This window comes from Aethalodelphis obliquidens, unplaced genomic scaffold (assembly GCF_003676395.1).
Source record: "Aethalodelphis obliquidens isolate GAN/ISIS:26980383/991018 unplaced genomic scaffold, ASM367639v1 scaffold55, whole genome shotgun sequence".
NCBI lineage: Eukaryota > Metazoa > Chordata > Mammalia > Artiodactyla > Delphinidae > Aethalodelphis > Aethalodelphis obliquidens.
Window position 1 is genome coordinate 10704269 of NW_020837999.1, and position 23205 is coordinate 10727473.

The window sequence follows — 23205 nt, forward strand, 5'->3', positions numbered from 1 at the left end:
TTCAGGTAGGTAAATACAATTAATAGAAGAGCATAATGAATAAAATAAGCTTGGTGGATGCTCATTTTGCCTCCAATAATACAAGTTTATCATTCTGAGGATATAGAAAATAGTGTTTGACTGGCTAGATGCTGTTTCAAGTTTGCTGCTAATACAGTTTTGTTAGTATGACTGATAGATGATTTAATATATTGATTGATTCAAAAGCACCAGGTACCTACCTCTTCACTCCTGTTCCAGATTTTTAGTAGTCTAGTATTTTATTAAACTTCTAGTTACATATTATTTATTCCATGTCCACATAACTTCATCTTCTAAAACTAAAGGTTTACACTGTATACTTTATTATAAGCAGGTTATTCGATAACAACTGCTATAATTTTGTTGTTTTCTTATAAATGACTTTCAAAACATCATCAGTTCATAAAAATGCAACATTGTTGTTCTTGTACCTTTTTTCTGCTTCGTGTGACTCTTCATTTTTCTCCCATTCTTAATCACTCCCTGGGATATGGTCTACTCTGGCTATTTTGATAGAGTCAATATTAAAAGGCATATGTGACTTAGAGGGGGGTTAAATAATAAAACTCTATTTGAGTTGCAAACTATTTTTCCTAATTGAAAGGTTAAAAATAAGACTTCAATTAAACAAATCATAGGTTCTACTCAATATTTCCAGTTCATTATGTTTTTATTTCTTTTCATGGTAAACCTCTTAGTGTGACTTAAGTTTTTTTGTAACTTAACATCACAGTTTAAGCAATTGTGAACGATGTGTTCCTCTTTTACAGTTTCGAAACCAAAGCAATCTGCCAAGAAGATATTGTAATGTTTTAAGCCTTTTAGTGTATAACATTACCCTTTCAAAACCTTTTCTTTGTAATTGGGTTATTTTGGAGGGCATTGCATCTTGGTCTTGTAATAATAAGAAGTCCCTCTTTTTTTTTTGTACAAAAATGGAGGAACTTCTTATTTAAATATTGTACATTTAAATACATTTAAAATATTGTATTTCAAGGTGATAATCTAGGTCACACCCACACCCTTAGAGAACTGCTGCTGACTGAAACCCCAAAGGAAGTAGCAGTCTTTCCAACATTAATTGTCCTGCTCTTGGGTAGAACACTAACTTGGTTGCTGGCTTTCCTGTGTCACACTGTGCTTATGCTTTGGAGTTTGTTCTTTCTTCTGTAATTAACAACAAGAATAACAAGCAGAATTTTGGAGGCAGAATCACATAGGGCAAAACCCTGATTCATATGGTGAATTCACATAGGAAGCCATGATTGGTCATCCTATCCTCTCTGTGGCTGAGTTTCCAGAATTCTGGGAAGAGGTGTTCCTCTGGTATCAATTACTGAGTCAAAACCATACAGTGATAATCCAGACCAACTGTCCCTATTTTTGAACCTCAAATCATGTCATTTCTTTCTAGTACTTTTATGTGAAAAGTCTAACCTTGTATCTGGCTGTTTAAACTAAGAACTTGTTATAGATTGTCCTACATCTAGAGCTAATGATACTCACTAGAAAGAAATCAACATAGACAACTCCATCCTTTGCTAAAGTAAAGATCTTTCCTTATTTCATGTAATATTGGCAGGACAGTGCCTTTTAGAGGTGAAATATATCTTTCATTCTTGCTCTGGGGCTGAAGTGAATGTTTTTGAAAATTTCCCTAAGGAAACATGTTCAATCACATGTATATAGTAACAGATATTGAAAAAAATACATATGTATTTTTTCTTGTGTTCTAGCTTTATATGATTTTATTATGAATAAATCATCCTTAAATAGTCCTCATACATGGAAAATTCATCATGCATATTGTTTGAATTCATGTCATCTTTAACTTTCAGACAAATTATTTTCCAATAGCAATTCAATTGTTCAAATTGAAATAAATATACCTCAGTATGCACACATAATATACACAGGGAAACATATTAGGAAACACACCTCTATTAAAATTACTCCACATAAAAGACTAATTTTTCTTAGTAAAGATTTTTTACTGTCACCTATACTCCTGTATTTAAAGATCTAAGGTTAGGGACGGGAGCTACGTTTCAACTGTACATAAAACTAAACACACAAAATTACCACCACAGATAAATAAAAATGGACCTTCACATTAGGGACACAAACTAACATACAGAATCCTAGGGTTCTTGGGCTCTAAAAACTCTATGAGGTTGTTTAATTCATTTTCAGCTTTCATGTTTTAACTTCTTACTTTTCCCCACACCCAAAGCACCAATACCCCTAGCAAATAGTTGTCTAGTTTCTACTTGAATGCTTCCAGTGACTGAGAACCCACCACCTTCAATAGCTAGCCATTCCAAAAATACTTACTCATGCCTCCTTTAATTCTGTTTCCAAATATTAACACAGTTCTTGTATCTTACATTTTAAAATTATGAGAATGACTATAATTACAGATTTTTCTGCTCTCCGGGAAAACCTAAAAGCTCAAATCCAATTTTCATTATATTTTTAAAATACTACTAGCTAACACGCATTGAATATTTACAATGTGCCAGCTCTAAACCTTTTGTAGGTATTAACTTATTTAAAACTTGTAACAGTTCTGTGAGGGAGATTTTACTATTAGTCCCAGCTCACAATGATAGAAACAGAGGCACAAATTGATTAAATAAACTTTTCAAGGTTATATAGTTAACAAGGGGTAGACACAGGATTCAAACCCAGACACTCTGAATCTACAACCAGTTCTCTTAGCTTTTGTGCTACATAGACATCATGGCAAATGTGATTAGTATCCCTCTCTGTTACGCCCTAATTATAGTGGGGCCACTCTCTGGATTAGGAAGCATAACAAAGCCAATATGGGCAACTGGTTTAGACATTGGTAAGAAATTTCCCCTAATTATCTTTCCTTCATCTTTGAGCTTAAGACAAGGATAGGAATCATGTGCCCATCTTTAGAGACACTGAAGAAAAAGATGGGAAAGTATCCCAGTTCTTTCCCTGCTGCCCTCTCTCTGAATTTTTAACCATGAAAACAGTCATCCCTTGGTACCTGTGGATATGGAACCCACAGATACAGGGGGATAACTGTACTAGTCTGTTTTATATAAGGGACTTGAACATCTACAGATTTTGGCTCCAGGGTCATCCTGAACCAACCTCCCACAGATACCAAGGGATGACTGTACAATGGTTTTTGAATCCTGGCTTTGCCATTATCAACTGATTCTCCTTGGGCAAGTTACTTAAACTTTCTGAGACTTAGTTTTTTCATTTGTTTGTTTCCTATATGAATCTCAGGGTCTTGACTCCATTAGCTATCTTCAACTTCTCAGCGAGAAACAGAGTCCACCAAATCAATTGTTCTTTACAATGTTCCCCAGTCACGTAAGACTGTATTTGATTGATGAGTTGAAAAACAGCTCACATATTTATTCATAAAGGATTTGGTCATGTCTTTAATCATTTAAAATCTAAGCCTAAAGTTTGGGTTCACACTATCATCTTGGGTTCTATTTTAGAAAATTGATTCTGAGTAACAGGATTGGTTAGGGCAGACTAAATTTGTGAAAGAATGGTTATCACAACAGAATATTCTTGAAGACACCAATAATTATTTTATTAACTTTGCTTACTGTTCATATTTATAAGACCTTGGGCTTCTGAACTGCAGTTAAAAATACTGTTATTTCTAGTAAAATTCTGAGGACATGAGAGATATATTTTGTTGTAATGTGCGAAGTAGATGTCAGGTAAGCCTTTCAAATTTATTTTATTTCCAGTTCGAATACTTCTGCAACCTCCTTTAAGAAAACTGTCTACAGAGAGTATGAAGCATATTTTCAGAAAGAAAAACCACGATCCACAACTTCAGGTAAGCCTGAAATATATTTTTCAATTTTAAAGATAAAGCTCTATGGATAATTTGATATTCATATATATCTAAAATATTCACTTAGTGATCTTTTACAGAAATGTGTGTTTCTGTTATTTTGGCTAGGTAATTGGTAGAGCTCTTATTCATAGTACTGAGAATTGAGAAAAGCAAAGCATTAAGCCAGACTAGGGGCCCCTCTGAGCATGGGGCCCTGTGCAATTTCATGGGTCTCATGCCCATGAAGCCAGCTGTTTTTGACTGTGATTAAAAAAAAACTAAACTAAACTTCTAAGTGTTTGAATTTGTATTCACTCATCTAACAAACGATTATTGAACACCTGCTGGGGGTGCTCAATTGAACTAGGCACTATGGATGCCACGCTGGACAAGAGAGACACATCACCTGCCTTCCTGGAGCTTATGGTCTAGTTTAATGAGCACAGATGAGCCTTAGCAAATGATGATTTGCTGGGTCCCAAGACTCATTTAAAGGAACTGTATATGGCTGATTCTTTTGCATCTATCTTTCCCATCTCTTCTGTTTTATTTAGTGTGATGTATATAACAGCTATAATTTTTAGAGGAAAAAATCTCTTTTTTTCCTCACCTCTTTTTTAATTAAGGAAAGTAGGCTGAATGGGTTTCTGGGATCGTAAATATGGTAAATATGGTAACATAGGTCACAGAACTGATAAAGGCCGTTAAGAGAGAACTTCCTCCAGTTAGGTCCCCTAGTCAGTAATTCAACTCATCCTTCCCCCCAACCAGGTGAAGACCTGTCATCTTCCCCAGACTCGTCCTTCTATCTCTTTTATTCATTCCATCTTGTTCTGCCTCCTCCTCAGATCTCCCTTTATCTTCAATCTTTCCTTAAATGGAGACTTCCCTTCCGTCAAAAATCCTCAACAATAAAACAGAACACAACTTATGTTCAAATTAAAATCCAGTCTCAAAAAAAAGTCTCCCCTTGACTCTGTCTGCCTTTTCTCCCCTTTCCTTCACTACCAATTTCCTGTGTGATTGGTACATTTCATTCTCTATCATATCAAATTACTCTCCTAAAAGGGGCCCCATGACCTCTTAGATGGCAGACCAATGGTTTCTTTCCAGTTATTTTCCCACTTGATATTACTAGGACATGTAATGCTCCCCCTTCTCGAAACTCTCTCTTTACCTTGTTTCCCTGGTGCCACTTCCCCTGCTAACGGAGATGGAATGGAAGTGAATGGAAGGTGAGGAAATGTAAGTAGGAGGAACTTACATAGATAACTCTTTCCTGAAACTTGGCTCCAAATGGGAGGAGAAATAGGGTAGTTCTGGGAGGGAATGAGGGGTTTAAGGATATTTTAAGAGTTTTATTTAAAAAAGGACAGTGACTTAAAATATCTAAGTGCTCAAGGGAAGAATCCAATAGAAAAGGAGAGGATAAAAACATCTGAGGGAGAATAACTGATGGAGCCAGACTCAGAAGAAACAGGAAGTGATGTGATTCAAAGCTGGGTTGGATCAGCCTGAGGTGGAAGAGATACTAACCTTCATGGGGGGCTGGGTGGGGAGCCTGGCAAGGGACCAGGTGAGTAAGCTTTTATTAATAAGATTACTAATAAAATTAAGTTTGTCATTTTGGTCAGGAAATTAAAGGATCTCCTGTCCTCTACAGACTCTGTAGTCTATTCATGTTTATAGATCCAGCTTCAAGCTTAGTATGTACAGTAGATATTTAAGAACTATTTAATTAAATTAAGTTGTGAGTGGGTAAAGGGAAGACGAGCTGGGAAACGTATTCATTAGGCCTGGGAAAAAAGGAATTGGGCAGAGATTCAGAGCTCTCCTTTTTGTGACTTTTGCCAAGTTCACTGAATTTGAATGTGCTGTGTCAGCCATTGTGCTGAGTGCAGTAAGGGATAGAAGGACCAGTGCCAGCCTGCAGACTGCCTTTTAGGTCAGGTGTCCCCAACCCCCAGGCCACAGACTGGTACCAGTCTGTGGCCTGGTAGGAACCGGGCTGCACAGCAAGAGGTGAGCAGGGAGCCAGAGAAGTTTCATCTGTATTTACAGCCGCTCCCCATTGCTCACATTACCGCCTGAGTTCCGCCTCCTGTCAGATCATTAGATTCTCATAGGAGCGCGAACCCTACTGTGAACTGCGCAGCGAGGGATCTAGGTTGCGCGCTGCTTATGAGAATCTAATGCCTGATGATCTGAGGTGGAGCTGAGGCGATGATGCTAGCGCTGGGGAGTGGCTGCAAATACCGATTATCATTAGCAGAGAGGTCTGACAGCCCAGAGACCATAATAAATCAATTTCCTGCAGACTCATATCAAAACCCTATCAGTGAGTGGCAAGTACAATTAAGCTGCATCTTACAAAGTAGACCGGACATAAGCAGCACACTTCAGGTGTCACTGTCTCCCAACACCCCCAGGTGGGACCATCTAGTTGCAGGAAAACAAGCTCAGGGCTCCCACTGATTCTGCATTATGGTGAGTTGTATAATTATTTCAGTATATATTACAGTGTAATAATAATAGAAATAAAGTGCACAATAAATGTAATGTGCTTGAATCATCCCCAAACCATCCCCTGCCCTGGTCCGTGGAAAAACTGTCTTCCACAAAACCGGTCCCTGGTGCCAAAATGGTTGGGGACTGCTGTTTTAGGTGATACCGAGGCATCAATCATTTTTTAAAATTAATTCTTGTTGGAGTATGGTTGCCTTACAATGTTGCGTTAGCCTCCACTGCACAACTAAATGAATCAGCCATACACATACAGATAGCCCCTCCCTTTTGGACTTGCCTCCCATTTAGGGTACCACAGTTTATTAGGTAGAGTTCCCTGTGCTCATTTTTGAAGAGGAGAAGACTGTGACCAAAATCCTTGGAGCTGATTAATTTTGTAGTGATTTCCTGATTCAACCTCATAAGTTAGAAGTAAACCTTGATAGTTGATTTATGTTTAAGCCTGGTACACTTAAAATATTACCTTTGTCAACCCCAGTGTATCTCATAACATATTTGTTTTATGTGAACTCTGAGGCATTTTAACATTCATTTTCATGCAACCTCTTCCTGAACTCCCAAAGTTGCTTCATTATGAACCTTGGAGCACAGGGGTGGTGTCTTATTCAGCTCTGTAACCCTATAATAATTGATACTAGGAGGCAAACCTGATGTAAAGGAAAAGTCTCAGATTTTTAATAAGATCTGGTGTGAACACTGCCACTGACTATGTGGCCTTCCCCATTCTATTGCCTAGTTCTGTGTTCTTTGTACCTTTTGCTTATTTCCTGCTCCACCCATCTGGTGGGTATGATTCTAGCCATGTGCCCCATTTCTGCAGCATGAGCCCAGAAGTTATTGTAATTACAGGTGGGGCTAAGGCTACAGGACTGGAGGTCTGATGAGGCACCTGTCCAGTGAGGTTTGTGGACATGTGGACAGGTGGAGGGGCCAGGCTCATTTTCAGAAATCCTGTCTTGGGCTCTAAAATGGCTAGTTTTGAGTCTCTGTGTATTTTCCAGGAAGATTATGAAATGTTTGTCCCCAAAGGGGTTTTATATTAACAGCAACAATGGGCTGCCCTGTATTCTGCAACACATTATTCACCTGAGAGCAGGGGATTGCATTAGCTGACCTCCTGTAGTCCTTTCCAACTCCAAAACTGCAAGAAATTGGGTACATGCTGTGCTAACTTCCTGGGATCTCAAGACAGGCTACTCCTTCCCCCAATTTGGCTTTGGGCACTGAGGAGAGGGTGGAAAAGGTCTTAGGCCATCTGGCTAATGGAGGAACTAAACAGCAGCTCAAACAACGTTCAGCCATGTGTTTGCCTACATGCATGAAGGTATTTGGTTTGTATTTATAAGAACATCCCTTTGTTTTGCTTTAATTCTGAAGAAGCAGATAGGGAGGCTAAATAAATATTGCAAAGAACTCATTGCAGTAAGAGGTGAAAGCACTTAGAAGACTTATTCTGGGCATCTGGCATTTGCAGCCACGTGATGCCAACAAACAAATCGGCCGAGCAAGGCAACCACGGCAACGAAATGCAGTGGACAACGTGACAGCAGTCAGCACCTGACTGGGCTCAGGGGCATTCTGGGCGGTGGGAGTAGCCAGTGGGGACTTCTGCTGGGAGCTAGGACTGAGGGTGGCAGCCAGAAGAGAGGGGTCAGCCAGTGGAGTCAGATGTGGCCGGGAGTCAAAAATGGTGTGGACTTTGGGACTGTTCCAGGAAAGTGGGGGATCTGACCCGCCCTGCAGAAGGTGCTAAAGAAAGCTTTGGTTCAAGAGTCCAGAGAACTGAGTTCTACACCCAGCAATGCCACCCAGTCACTCTCCGCACCCACTTCCCAGGCTTTGTAACCATCTCTATAATGAGGATTAAACTATGTGGCCTCCATGGTCCTGTGCAGAACTAACATAAGAACACACACAAAAAAAGCTTCAGGCACAAGGTCAATATAAACTCTAGGACTGGAGTTCAGTGAAAGGAATAAGTGGGTGGAAAGATAGGAGTTGGGGAAAGATAGGACCTCTATCTCAGAGATCACATTTTATCAATGCTAATAGGAAATTAGTGTTCTATTGCTGTAACACATTACCACAAACTTAGGGGCATAAAACAACACAAATGTATTATCTTAGAGCTCTTGAGGCCAGAAGTCCAAAATGAGTTTCACTGGGTTAAAATCAAGGTGTTCGTAGAGCTCTATTCCTTCTAGAGGCTCTAGGGGAGAAAGGTTTCCTTGCCTTTTCCAGTTACTAGAAGCCACCTGCACTCATGGGCTCATGGCCCCTTCCTCCATCTTCAAAGCCAGCAGGTAGCATCTTCCAATTGCTAACTCAGATACTCCTGCATCCCTTTTATGAGAGATTTTATGATTACATTGGGTCCACCTGGATAATCCAGGAAACTCTTCCCATCTCAACATCTTTAACTTAATCACACCCACAGAATCCATTTTGCCATATAAGGTAGCATATCCATGGGTCCCAGGGATTAAGTCAGGGACATCTCTGGGAGGCCATTATCCTGCCTACCACACCCACCAAACAAAACCCTCCCACAACATCCTCCATTTCAGAGAATGGCACCCTCATCCACCCAGCCTTCCAAGCCGGAACCTCACCAGCCATCCATGCCAACTTGATCTCCCTCATCCTCCACTCCATGTTCAACCCATCAAGTCCTGACAACTTGATTTCCTAAATAGCTCTCTAATACGTTCTCTCCTTATTATCTCCATTGCCCTAACCTTAAACTAAGCCAAGTCACCAACATCTCTCTCCCAGAACCTTCCATCTATTCTCTCAACATTCACTCTGGTTTCTCCCCAGATCACACTCCACAAATGCAGCCAGAGGTTTAAAAACCAATATGTGGTTCATGTCACATCACTGCTTCCAGATACTCTTAGGTTAAAACGCAAAAGTCTAAGAGGCCTACAAGGCCCTATGTGACTGGACCTCTGATCATGCCTTTGGCTTCACTTTCTGCCTATCTCTCTTACCTACTAAGCTCTACCTTCCCATGGCTGTCAGTTCTCTGAATAGGCCAAGTTTTCTGGCACCTCAGGGCCTTCGCACATGCTAAACCCACTCCCTGAAATGCCCTTGTGTATCCCGTTGCCTCTTTGCCTTTGGACTTCAGTTAATGCATCACTTCCTCAGGGAAGCATTTCCCAACCCTGATTACCTCCCTGCTTCTAAGATTAGACTAGATGCTTCTGTCAAATGCTCTTAAGAGAATCCTGTACTTTTCTTTCATAATATGAACCACAGTTTGTAATTCAATATTTGTGTGATCATTTGTTAAAATCTGTCTTTCCTTCTATTTTCTAAGCTCTATGAAGGCAGGGGGTACATCTCTTTTACTCACCATTGCAATTCTAACACCTAGGATAATGTGAGCACTCAATATTTGTTGAATGAATGAATAACTACAAGGTGGGGGGCTGCAATACCAAGAGGTGGCTAAAAGCTCAGTATCTAGAATCACACAGATTTAAGTTTAAATCATGGCTCTGCCTCTAATTAGCTGTATAATATTGGGCAAGATATTTAAATTCTCTGAGGCTCAGTTTCCTCCTCTATAAAATAAAGATCTTACTATCTACCTTAAAGATGTATTGGGAGGTTTAATGTAAGGACTTAGAGTGCTCAAATATATCAAGAGGGACATTTATAATGATCGCTACTGCAAACAAATGCCAGTTGAACTCCATGACTACTGTAACTTCCCTTTCCTGTTCCTGTGATTCCTAATGGGCAGAAACCAACCCCATGAGAGCTTATGGATGGCTTGGAAGTGAGAACAGTCAATTGTCTGGAAGAGAGCTTTTGGTGACAGGTTCTCAAGCTTTGGAGGACATCAGAATTACTCATGAGTACACATCTAAAATGCAGGTTCCCAAACCCTACCTCCAGAGACTCAGGTTCATTGAGGCTGAGATAGTATTTACTTGGGAGTCTGCCTTTTAGTTAGACCCTCACTGATTCTGATGCAGAGCATCCAAGGACTACACTTTGGGAAATTCTAATATATGATTCTTCAAAAACCTTACTCAAATATCAACTCTTCCCTTAACTCTGCAGACAGAACTGGTCCTTCATCCTCTCTGCTCCCGTAGCACTTGGCCCGTATCTCGGCAGTAGCTCCTACCGAATGTCTATCTCTAAACGAGCTTGTGATCTCCTTAAGGACAGGGACGGTGCCTTATTTACCCATGTGGCCCCAGAGCCTAGCACAGTGCCTGGGATGTAGTAAGTGAAACCTCACTCTTGATTTCTGTACCCTAACCTGCTCAACCCGCTGTGTCCCCATCAAAGTAACTGATAACATTATTTATCCAGTTGCTCAGATCAAAAACCTTGGTGTCATCCTTGACTTCTCTCTCTCAAGTGCCACATCCAACTCCTCAGCAAATTTGCTGGCTCTACTGTTGAAATGTCCAGAATCCAACCTCTTCTCCCCACTTCATTGCTACACATGCTGGCCCAATACACTGTTGTCTCTCGTTTACACCACCTGTTCTGCTTCCACTCTTGTCACTACACAGAATATTTTGTACACAGCAGCTAGGATGAACTTTTTAAAATTATTTATTTATTTATACAGCAGGTTCTTATTAGTTATCTATTTTATACATATTAGTGTATATATGTCAGTCTCCCAATTCATCACACACACACACACACACACACCCGCTTTCCCCCCTTGGTGTCCACACGTTTGTTCTCTACATCTGTCTCTATTTCTGCCCTGCAAACTGGTTCATCGGTACCGTTTTACTAGATTCCACATATATGCATTAATATATGATATTTGTTTTTCTCTTTCTGCCTTACTCTGTATGACAGTCTCTAGGTCCATCCATGTCTCTACAAATGACCCAATTTCGTTCCTTTTTAGGGCTGAGTAATATTCCATTGTATATATGTACCACATCTTCTTTATCTATTCATCTGTCAATGGACATTTAGGTTGTTTCCATGTCCTGGCTCTTGCAAATAGTGCTGCAATGAACATTGGGGTGCATGTGTCTATCTGAATTACGTTTTTCCCTGGGCATATGCCCAGTAGATTGAACTTTTAAAACATACCAGACCATGTCTCTCTGTTGCACAAAGCTCCAGTGATTTCCCATTTCACTTAGAAGAAAATCCAGAGTCCTTACCATGGCCCATAGAGGGTGATCTGCCCTCTCCACCCCCAACTTTTCTCACTCTGGCCACACTGTTTGTCTGACTGTTCTTTGGATACATCAAGCTCCTGCCTCAGGGACTTTGAATTTGCCTCAGGACCAGAGAACAGTCTGATCTGCTCCCTGACTTCATTCAGGTCTCTGAGGTCTCCCCTTCAGAGAGATCTAAAGTAGCCAGTCACCCTTCTTACATTACCCTGTATAAATGAAAATGAACATCTTTCTTGACCCAAGATGGTAGTCTCCCCAGGAATGACAGTGGATCAGAATGGGGTGGACATGGTCAGAACTATTTCTTCTACTCTCTTAACTAGCTTTGGGCCCAAGCCAAGTATTTCTACCTTCCTATCCTTATCTGCCTGCATGTAATATAGAGTTAATGAGCTGGCAAAGCCTTCTAGATTGAAGATAAACAGGTCAACCTCAGGACTGAGAGGAATGACGGCAATCACCCGTGGGGTTTTCTGCATGTTTTTCTTGCTTAGCAGCTCTGTCTTGGTAATCCTGAACACAGACATATTTTAAATCCTTGTTTTCATAGGACTTCTCGGGCCTACTTTATATGCTGAAGTTGGAGACATCATGAAAGTTCACTTTAAGAATAAGGCAGACAAGCCCCTAAGCATCCATCCTCAAGGAATTAAGTACAGTAAATTCTCAGAAGGTAAGAGGAATTTAACATCCCTCTGACAAGGGAAAACTTACAACTCTTTACCACCTGTGTCAAACATTTTAAACCATATTGTTGACCAAGTTAGAGAAATCTCCTTTCCTGCAACTGGTAATTATAAAAGTTGCTGCCTTCGTAGATTTCAGAGAGGAAAATGAAAAAGTTCTGGGGTCATCTGGACCTCAGTTTTTTGGTAGGTTCTTGTTTTTTAATAGTTGGATGGGCAAGTTACCTAATCTTTATGAACTCCAATATGTTCCTCTGCAAAATGAGAATAATAATACATATATTGCAAGAGGGGTTAAGGCAGGGGTCTACATACTTTTCTGTGAAGAGCCAGTAAATATTTTGGGCTTTGTGAGCTATGGAATCTCTGTTGCAACTACTCAACTCTACTCTTTAGTACAAAAACAGCCATAGACGATATGTAAATGGATGCACATGGCTGTGTCCCAATAAAACTTTATTTACAAAAACAGGCAGCTGACTGGATTTGGCTCATGAGACATAGTTCGAAATAGCAACATAGGACTAGCCTGGCACATAGATGGCACTTAATAAGTGATATTTGGTGGTGACGGTGGTAGTAGAAGTAGTATTAAAATTTTGGACATAGTGAAGTACTTAAGAACATAAGCTTTGAAGGCAGACTTAAATTCAAATTCCAGCTTTACAATTTCTGGTTCTATGACCTTAGCCCCTCTGAGCCTCAGTTTTCTCATCTATAAAATGAGAACGATTATAATTTTAACCCTTCACAAGATTACTTTGAGGATCAAATGAGATCACTTAAGGTAACAAACTAAACATGGTGCCTGGAACCTGGTAAGCCCTCAATAAATGATGATAATGATGATGATGATAACAATGATGGTGAAGATCATGAAGATGGTGGTGATAAAAGCCACAGGATGGTAAGTACCCATGTTGATATTGTTCTGATTATTTCCATTATGTTGATGTTCAGACCACATTAAGCAGAGCAGAGTTCTGCTAGGAACTGATATAAGAAAATTATCCATATTGTAATAGATATTGGTATAATAACATTTAAAATAAATTTTAACCCTTCATGATTCACAAATCTTCTTTTTCCCATGTGTTCCAGCCATTATACCTTTGAAGAGAGGAACTGGGTAGGAGAGTGGTTTACAATGTAGGTTCTGGAACTAGATGCCTGGTGCAAATCCTGGCTGAGACACTTATCAGCTGTGTGACTTTTGAAAAGTTACTTAACCTCTCTGTGCCTCATCTTTCTCATCTATAAAATGAGGATAGTAATTACACTTACCTCATATAGGTTTGTTGTCATGAAATATTAGAACAATGCGTGACATATAATAAGCACTTGATAAATATTAGCTATGATGGTAAAGGTAATTCTTCAATCAAAATGTGTTCAAATTCTAATGTTATATGTCAATTATATCTCAATTAAAAATTTTAAAATATGCTCAAATAATTTAATATTTATTTGACAATATAGGGATTAGGAAGTGACTTTTATATTTATTGTTTCCTATGTAAATTGTTATCAAACTCATTCTGACAACATATAAATGACTGATAATAAGTCAATGAACTAACCTCCCCAGGACTATTAGTACTATCACTCAACATTTGGCTTGAGGAAAAACAATGAAGCATTAACTGTAATTTCAGGCATCTTAAAAAGGCACTTTGGCAAGACTCTGGGTGAGGTAGCATGCAATGGCATAGTGACATAGTGAAGAATCACCTACTTATAAGGATTCCAGATGACTGCATCAGGAATTCAGCAACACAATGCACGAGGGGAGAACCCTCAGAATGTCCCATGCAGGTTCTCTTTCAGGTGTGGGAGGAGGTAAGCGTTGTGGACTTTGTATGCTAGCTAAGCTGTTTGCACAGGGAATGAACCTTGCAACAGTATCCCCATTCCTTTACTGTTTATTTGTCCCTACACTCCCCTATGGCCAGAATCACTTATGAGCAATTGTATAAAATGCTCCCACCACTTCCATTGGTCACTTGGTTATTGCCCCTGGTTTCATGAGTCTGAGAAAGGTAAGCACAGATTGATGGAGAAAGTCAAATGTTATCTTAGAAATGAGATGCAAATCTAGTAAACAGCTAAAGTATCCTTTGCAGTGAAAAATAAAAATAAAAAATAAGACAAGGCTTCTATTCATTTTATCATGCCCTCTCTGAGAATAAAACATCTCCTCCTCCTTCATGTCTGACACTCATCCTCACCCATAGCCTCCTTCTATGGTTTGAACTATTTTTTCAGGAGTGGAAATAAATTAACTACATGCTGAGTCAGCTACAAGAGAATCCAGATTCCTTTATCTCAGAGGTAGATATTTGAGAGATGAATGGTGAGAGGTTGAAACAATATAAGTGTCTTGAGAGCAGACTCAATTCTTGCCTGTGTGGTTGCTTGATCTAATCAGTGAATGATCCAACCTAGACAGCAATCTTCCTTATCTGGGAATTAATCCTTGAGCCCCACTAAAGATTTGGAGACCTACTGTCATCAGCTAGAAGAAAAAGGTAGAAAGAATGCTGGCTTTAGAGCCAGAATGACCTGGGTTTGAACCCTAAGTTTACCTAGAAAATTTCCTTTATCTCTAACTCTCGGTTTTATATCTATAAAATGGGGATAGCAATTCCTTCCATCTAAAGTTATTGCAAGGGTTAGTCATAATATATGTTAAGGTTTTTGGCACATAGTTGCACACAATAAGGAGAGTGTTATTGCTGTGGTTCTTTCATGGCTGTTTATATTGCAGGTATTAAATTTTGTTTCTAGAAGCTTAGACTGAATGAAGACCTTGGCTTTATATAGTGCTCGTCATTTTATTTCCACTCAAATGAAATAAAACTCCACGATGGAATTTAGATGACAAAATGAACTAAAATTGCATAGAAAACTTCAGTTGTCCAGGAGGACATAACGAATGAGTTGTTTTGGATAAGAATGTTTTCCAGATAGTTTGAGGTTTCCTTCTTTAAGTGTAAGATACTTTCTTTTAATCACTTTGGATGCAAATCTTTCTAAATGTTATACTTTCCCAGACTTTTTTTAAAACAGAAGAGTAAGGAGGAAAATTCGAATCCCTTTCTAAACCATTACTTCCACTCTACTTTGAGATTTTACAAAGATCCACAAATGTTAGAACTGCGTTCAGTCTAAGAGTAAACAAACTACATTACTGTCTCTGGTAATGTCTACAGGTTAAGAGTCTCTGGTATTGTCTACAGGTAAAGACCCTGAGCTTTCATTCATGGATTATGTAATATTTATTTTGGTTGTCCAGGAACCTTGTTGCTTTTTTAATTCTTGGCTATGCCTTAGTTAGGAGATAATTGGAAATCTGAGTCCTGGCAAGGAAAGATGTTACTGTATTTAGTGTGGAAGTCTCATGATGGCCTTCCATCCATAAACTGGAAGCATCTGACATAAATGCCAAGTTGTAGCATAGTGTTTCCAAATTACTTCCAGTTGCACCCCAACCCCAGGTGTACAGCGTTACGTAGGGCAATGACGGGTAACCCTTTTGGCAGGATAGACAAACTGTGATTCATAAAAATGCTTACAAGAACATTCCTTTTAGAAATGTATTTAATAGGAATATGTTTTTAAACCAGTAAATAAAATATCTGCAGCTGTACTTAATCATTTTAAAACTTTTTATCACTAAAAGAATTTCAATTTGAGGCTAAAATTTTAGAAACTCTGTTGCCAGTACATGCTGAACTGTTTGATTATAATGCTACACCTTTGAGCAAATTTTGTTGTCCAGTAAGATTTCTGAAGCTGTTTTGGTCCATTACCTTTAAAGGTTTGTTTCAGAGGGAATCTTAATATTATTCTTTGATTTATATTCTCACAATTTAAATGTGTGAGTTGCATTATGAGTACTATACAACGAAATTAGTTCTATAATATCCAGCTGTCTGCTGGTAAGCCAGCTCTCCAAGTAATAAATAAATAAACGAGCAAGTAAATAAATAACTTTTCCACCAGAGATAGCTCTTTGCATCTAAGTGTTGCCAAATTCTCTATATGAAAAAATATTTTTTCAAAACATTCCAATGCTTGACATCATGTAGTCAATTACATTTTTCACTTTGCATCTGGGTATTTTGGGCTTATATAGATACTTCTTTGAGTATATGATAAATACCTGAAACAAACTGTAAGGGCTAATATAATAATTCTTGTAAATCTAAAAACTATGAACTCTCCTATGAAAGAGACTTGCACGCCCTGTGCGATGAAACCAGGCTCTTCACAAAACATCAGCACTCTAATTTGCCCACTGCCTAAATTATAGCTTCTAGGATGTTCTAGAAGCTATAAGAATAAAGAATGTTCTGAATCTTTAAATGCACACTGAACTGTTCACTAAGTTTATTAAATGGAGGGGAAAAGAGCTGTCCAAGAAAATAAATAACAAGGGAGGATTTCATGAACAAGCACTCTAATGGGTGACCAAAGTGGCTCTTTATGTAACTTCCCTTTTCCAAAGCTTGTACGCACCATTTTACATTTGAAAAAAAAATACTCAGAGCCTCTTGGCAAATAATTAGCTCATCATGACAAGGGTAAACAAATCACAGAGCTGACTATGGACTAAGCAGGAAATGAACAGAATTGAAAAACTATGAAATAAAAGGCTGCCCTTGTATAAAGAATTTATTCTAGCGAGAAGCTAAACAAGGACTTTTTGTGCTCTAGTATAATAGTCTTTCCTGTCTATTTCTCATCTTTTCGGTTAAGAGTTTTAAACTTTTTGTTTTGATTACAAAGTCAAAATCAGATTTGCCAAAAATGTATTTCATAAATGCTTCCTCTAAGTAGCTATTTATATTTCATACCTCATGTTATATAGGTTGCAAAATCAAATATACAACATGCATGTTTTATTGTAGATGAAAGGTAAAAGAAAATGCTTTGGAATGAAAAGAATTAAAGCATTGAAAAATTTTCCCCAAACTGTCTCATTAGTAATCCTCACTCAGTATAATTACTCCATATGCAAATTTATTTGTTTCAATATGTTCACAATTAATCTTTTAGTAGTATAGTAACAATTAAAATCATTCATTCAATTATTTGAAAATTATCTTATGTGTTTTTTATATATATTTCACTTATAATTCTCTATTTAAAAATTTTTGACTTTTATTTTATGTATTTTTTTATACAGCAGGTTCTTATTAGCCATCCATTTATACACATCAGTGTGTACATGTCAATCCCAATCTCCCAAATCATCACATCACCACCCCCACCCCCATGCCACTTTCCCCCCTTGGTGTTCATACGTTTGTTCTCTACATCTGTGTCTCAATTTCTGCACTGCAAACCGGTTCATCTGTACCATTTTTCTAAGTTCCACGTATATGTGTTAATATATGATATTTGTTTTTCTCTTTCTGACTTGCTTCACTCTATAAGACAGTCTCTAGATCCATCCACGTCTCAACAAATGACCCAATTTCGTTCCTTTATATAATATTATATAATATTCCATTATATATATGTACCACATCTTCTTTATCCATTCGTCTGTTGATGGGCATTTAGGTTGCTTCCATGACCTGGCTATTATAAATAGTGCTACAATGAACATTGGGGTGCATGTGTCTTTTTTTTTCAACTTTATTCTGTAAATTTATTTATTTATTTATGGGTACATTGGGTCTTCGTTGCTGTGCACAGGCTTTCTCTATAGTTGTGGTGAATGGGGGCTACTCTTCACTGCAGTGCACGGGCTTCTCATTGCAATGGCTTCTCTTGCTGTGGAGCACAGGATCTAGGCACACGGGCTTCAGTAGTTGTGGCACACAGGCTCAGTAGTTGTGGCACACGGGCTTAGTTGCTCCACGACATGGGGTATCTTCCCTGACCAGGGCTTGAACCCATGTCCTCTGCATTGGCAGGCAGATTCTTAACCACTGCGTCACCAGGGAAGTCCCACATGTCTCTTTTTGAACTATGGTTTTCTCTGGGTATATGCCCTGTAGTGAGATTGCTGGATCATATGGTAATTCTATTTTTAGTTTTTTAAGGAACCTCCATACTGTTCTCCATAGTGGCTGTATCAATTTACATTCCCACCAACAGTGCAAGAGGGTTCCCTTTTCTCCACACCTTCTCCAGCATTTGTTGTTTGTAGATTTTCTGATGATGCCCATTCTAACTGGTGTGAGGTGATAACTCGTGGTAGTTTTGATTTGCATTTCTCTAATAATTAGTGATGTTGAGCATCTTTTCATGTGCCTCTTGGCCATCTGTATGTCTTCTTTGGAGAAATGTCTATTTAGGTCTTCTGCCCAGTTTTGGATTGGGTTGTTTGTTTTTTTAATATTGAGCTGCATGAGCTGTTTATATATTTTGGAAATTAATCCTTTGTCCGTTGATTCATTTGCAAATATTTTCTCCCATTCTGAGGATTGTCTTTTTGTCTTGTTTATGGTTTCCTTTGCTGTGCAAAAACTTTGAAGTTTCATTAGGTACCATTTGTTAATTTTTATTTCCATTACTCTAGGAGGTGGATCAAAAAAGATCTTGCTGTGATTTATGTCAAAGAGTGTTCTTCCTATGTTTTCTTCTAAGAGTTTTAGAGAGTCCGGTCTTACATTTAGATCTCTAATACATTTTGAATTTATTTTTGTGTATGGTGTTAGGGAGTGTTCTAATTTCATTTTTTTACCTGTAGCTGTCCAGTTTCCCAGCACCACTTATTGAAGAGACTGTCTTTTCTCCATTGTATATCCTTGCCTCCTTTGTCACACATTAGTTGACCATAGGTGCATGGGTTTATCTCTGGGCTTTCTATCTTGTTCCATTGATCTATGTCTCTGTTTTAGTGCCAGTACCATATTGTCTTGATTACTGTAGCTTTGTAGTATAGTCTGAAGTCAGGGAGTCTGATTCCTCCAGCAACATTTTTTCCCCTCAATACTGCTTTGGCTATTCGGGGTCTTCTGTGTCTCCATACAAATTTTAAGATTTTTTTTTGTAGTTCCATAAAAAATGCCATTGGTAATTTGATAGGGATTGCATTGAATCTGTAGATTGCTTTGAGTAGTATAGTCATTTTCACAATATTGATTCTTCCAATCCAGGAACATGGTATATCTCTCCATCTTTTGGTATCATCTTTAATTTCTTTCATCAGTGTCTTATAGTTTTCTGCATACAGGTCTTTTGTCTCCCTAGGTAGGTATATTCCTAGGTATTTTATTCTTTTTGTTGCAATGGTAAATGGGAGTGTATCCTTAATTTCTCTTTCAGATTTTTCATCATTAGTGTATAGGAATGCAAGAGATTTCTGTGCATTAATTTGTATCCTGCAACTTTACCAAATTCATTGATTAGCTCTAGTAGTTTTCTGGTGGCATCTTTAGGATTCTCTATGTATAGTATCATGTCATCTGCAAACAGTGACAGTTTTACTTCTTCTCTTCCAATTTGTATTCCTTTTATTTGTTTTTCTTCTCTGATTGCCATAGGTAGGACTTCCAAAACTATGTTGAATAATAGTGGTGAGAGTGAACATCCTGGTCTTGTTCTTGATCTTAGAGTAAATGCTTTCAGTTTTTCACCATTGAGGATGATGTTTGCTGTGGGTTTGTCATATATGGCCTTTATTATGTTGAGGTAGGTTCCCTCTATGCCCACTTTCCAGAGAGTTTTTATCATAAATGGGTGTTGAATTCTGTCAAAATCCTTTTCTGCATCTATTGAGATGATCATATGATTTTTCTTCTTCAATTTGTTAATACGGTGTATCTCATTGATTGATTTGCATATATTGAAGAATCCTTGCATCCCTGGGATAAATCCCACTTGATCATGGTGTATGATCCTTTTAATGTGTTGTTGGATTCTGTTTGCTAGTATTTTGTTGAGGACTTTTGCGTCTATATTCATCAGTGATATTGGTCTGTAATTTTCTTTTTTTGTAGAATCTTTGTCTGGTTTTGGTATCAGGGTGATGGTGGCCTCATAGAATGAGTTTGGGAGTGTTCCTTCCTCTGCAGTTTTTTGGAAGACTTTGAGAAGGATGGGCGTTAGCTCTTCTCTAGATGTTTGATAGATGTTTGATGGAATTCACCTGTGAAGCCATCCAGTCCTGGACTTTTGTTTGTTGGAAGATTTTTAATCACAGTTTCAAGTTCATTACGTGTGATTGGTCTGTTCATATTTTCATATTTTCTATTTCTTCCTTGTTCTTTGAAGGTTATACCTTTCTAAGAATTTGTCCATTTCTTCCAGGTTGTCCATTTTATTGGCATAGAGCTGCTTGTAGTAGTCTCTTAGGATGCCTTGTATTTCTGCGGTGTCTGCTGTAACTTCTCCTTTTTCATTTCTAATTTTATTGATTTAAGTTCTCTCCCTCTTTTTCTTGATGAATATGGCTAATGGTTTATCAATTTTGTTTATCTTCTCAAGGAACCAGCTTTTAGTTTTATTGATCTTTACTATTGTTTTCTTTGTTTCTATTTCATTCATTTCTGCTCTGATCTTTATGATTTCTTTCCTGCTAACTTTGGGTTTTGTTTGTTCTTCTTTCTCTAGTTCCTTTAGGTGTAAGGTTAGATTGTTTATTTGAGATTTTTCTTGTTTCTTGAAGTAGGCTTGTATAGCTATAAACTTCCCTCTTAGAACTGCTTTGCTGCATCCCATAGGTTTTGGATCGTCGTGTTTTCATTGTCATTTGTCTCTAGGTATTTTTTGATTTCCTCTTTGATTTTTTCAGTGATCTCTTGGTTATTTAGTAACATATTGTTTAGCCTCCATGTGTTTGCGTTTTTTGTTTTTTTCCCTGTAATTCATTTCTAATCTCATAGCGTTGTGGTCAGAAAAGATGCTTGATATGATTTCAACTTTCTTAAATTTACTGAGGCTTGATTTGTGACCCAAGATGTGATCTGTCCTAGAGAATGTTCCATGTGCGCTTGAGAAGAAAGTGTAATCTGCTGTTTTTGGATGGAATGTCCTATAAATATCAATTAAATCTATCTGGTCTATAGTGTCATTTAAAGCTTCTGTTTCCTTATTTATTTTCATTTTGGTGGATCTGTCCATTGGTCTAAGTGAGGTGTTAAAGTCCCCAACTATTATTGTGTTATTGTTGATTTCCTCTTTTATAGCTGTTAGCATTTGCCTTATATACTGAGATGCTCCTATGTTGGGTGCATATATACTTATAATTGTTATATCTTCTTCTTGGTTTGATCCCTTGATCATTGTGTAGTGTCCTTCCTTGTTTCTTGTTACATTCTTTATTTTAAAGTCTATTTAATCTGATATGAGTATTGCTACTCCAGCTTTCTTTTGATTTTCATTTGCATGGAATATCTTCTTCCATCCCTTCACTTTCAGTCTGTATGTGTCCCTAGGACTGAAGTGGGTCATTTGCAGGCAGCATATATATGGGTATTGTTTTTGTATCCATTCAGCAAGCCTGTGTCTTTTGGTTGGACCATTTAATCCATTCATGTTAAGGTAATTATCAATATGTATGTTCCTATTACCATTTTCTTAATTGTTTTGGGTTTGTAGTTGTAGGTTATTTTCTTCTCTTGTGTTTCCCACTTAGAGAAGTTCCTTTAGCATTTGTTGTAGAGCTGGTTTGGTGGTGCTGAATTCTCTTAGCTTTTCCTTGTCTGTAAAGCTTTTGATTTCTCCATTGAATCTGAATGAGATCTTTGCTGGGTAGAGTCATCTTGGTTGTAGGTTCTTCCCTTTCATCACTTTAAGTATATCATGCCTCTCCCTTCTGGCTTGTAGAGTTTCTGCTGAGAAATCAGCTGTTAACCTTATGGGAGTTCCCTTGTGTGTTATATGTCATTTTTCCCTCACTGCTTTCAATAATTTTTGTCTTTAATTTTTGTCAATTTGATTACTATGTGTCTCGGCTTGTTTCTCCTTGGGTTTATCCTGTATGGGACTCTCTGCACTTCCTGGACTTGGGTGGCTATTTCCTTTCCCATGTTAGGGAAGTTTTCGACTATAATCTCTTCAAATATTTTCTCGCGTCCTTTCTCTCTTCTCCTTCTGGGACCCCTATAATGCGAATGTTGTTGCATTTAATGTTGTCCCAGAAGTCTCTTAGGCTGTCTTCATTTCTTTTCATTCTTTTTTCTTTATTCTTTTCCACAGCAGTGAATCCCACCATTCTGTCTTCCAGGTCACTTATCCATTCTTCTGCCTCAGTCATTCTGCTATTGATTCCTTCTAGTGTAGCTTTCATTTCACTTATTTTATTTTTCATCTCTGTTTGTTTGTTCTTTAATTCTTCTTGGTATTTGTTAAACATTTCTTGCATCTTCTTGATCTTTGCCTCCATTCTTTTTCCAAGGTCCTGGATCATCTTTACTATCATTATTCTGAATTCTTTTTCTGGAAGGTTGCCTATCTCCACTTCAGTTGGTTGTTTTTCTGGGGTTTTATCTTGTTCCTTCATCTGGTACATAGCCCTCTGCCTTTTCATCTTGTCTGTCTTTCTGTGAATGTGGTTTTTGTTCCACAGCCTGCAGGACTGTAGTTCTTCTTGCCTCTTCTGTCTCTTTATCTTATGTTTAACTAACATGTGAATGTGAAATTCTCAGTAATTTACTCTGGTCAATGAGGTAGATATTAAAAACCACTATATGTTTAAATAAACCTGGATATGTAACACCATTTAAAATTAAATTTGATACAGTTGGATAATTGGTTACACTGCTATATCTAGCATGTGTTAGAGCCTCTTACATGATTCTTAGAAAATTATATTGGTTGCTCTCATTACAGTTGAACAATGTGTTCTGATTATGGCTTCTCCATTGAAGTGGCCCTAGAAGAAATCTAGAAGTGAAATCCATGACAACCAGTGCACCAGCATGTAATCTACTATTAACTGGGCTGTGAGCCCCTCAGGGTCTCAGGCTGTCTTCCTTACATTTGTGCCCTG

General features: G+C 38.1%; 1 protein-coding gene across 1 annotated transcript in view; it reads left to right on the forward strand.

Moving 5' to 3' along the window:
* The window catches only part of F5 (coagulation factor V), an 85448-nt gene that overhangs the window by 331 nt on the left and 61912 nt on the right, over positions 1 to 23205 (forward strand). Inside the window, 2 exon segments of the mRNA XM_027086377.1 lie at positions 3774 to 3865; positions 12119 to 12241. Coding sequence (XP_026942178.1) covers positions 3774 to 3865; positions 12119 to 12241 — 215 coding nt within the window.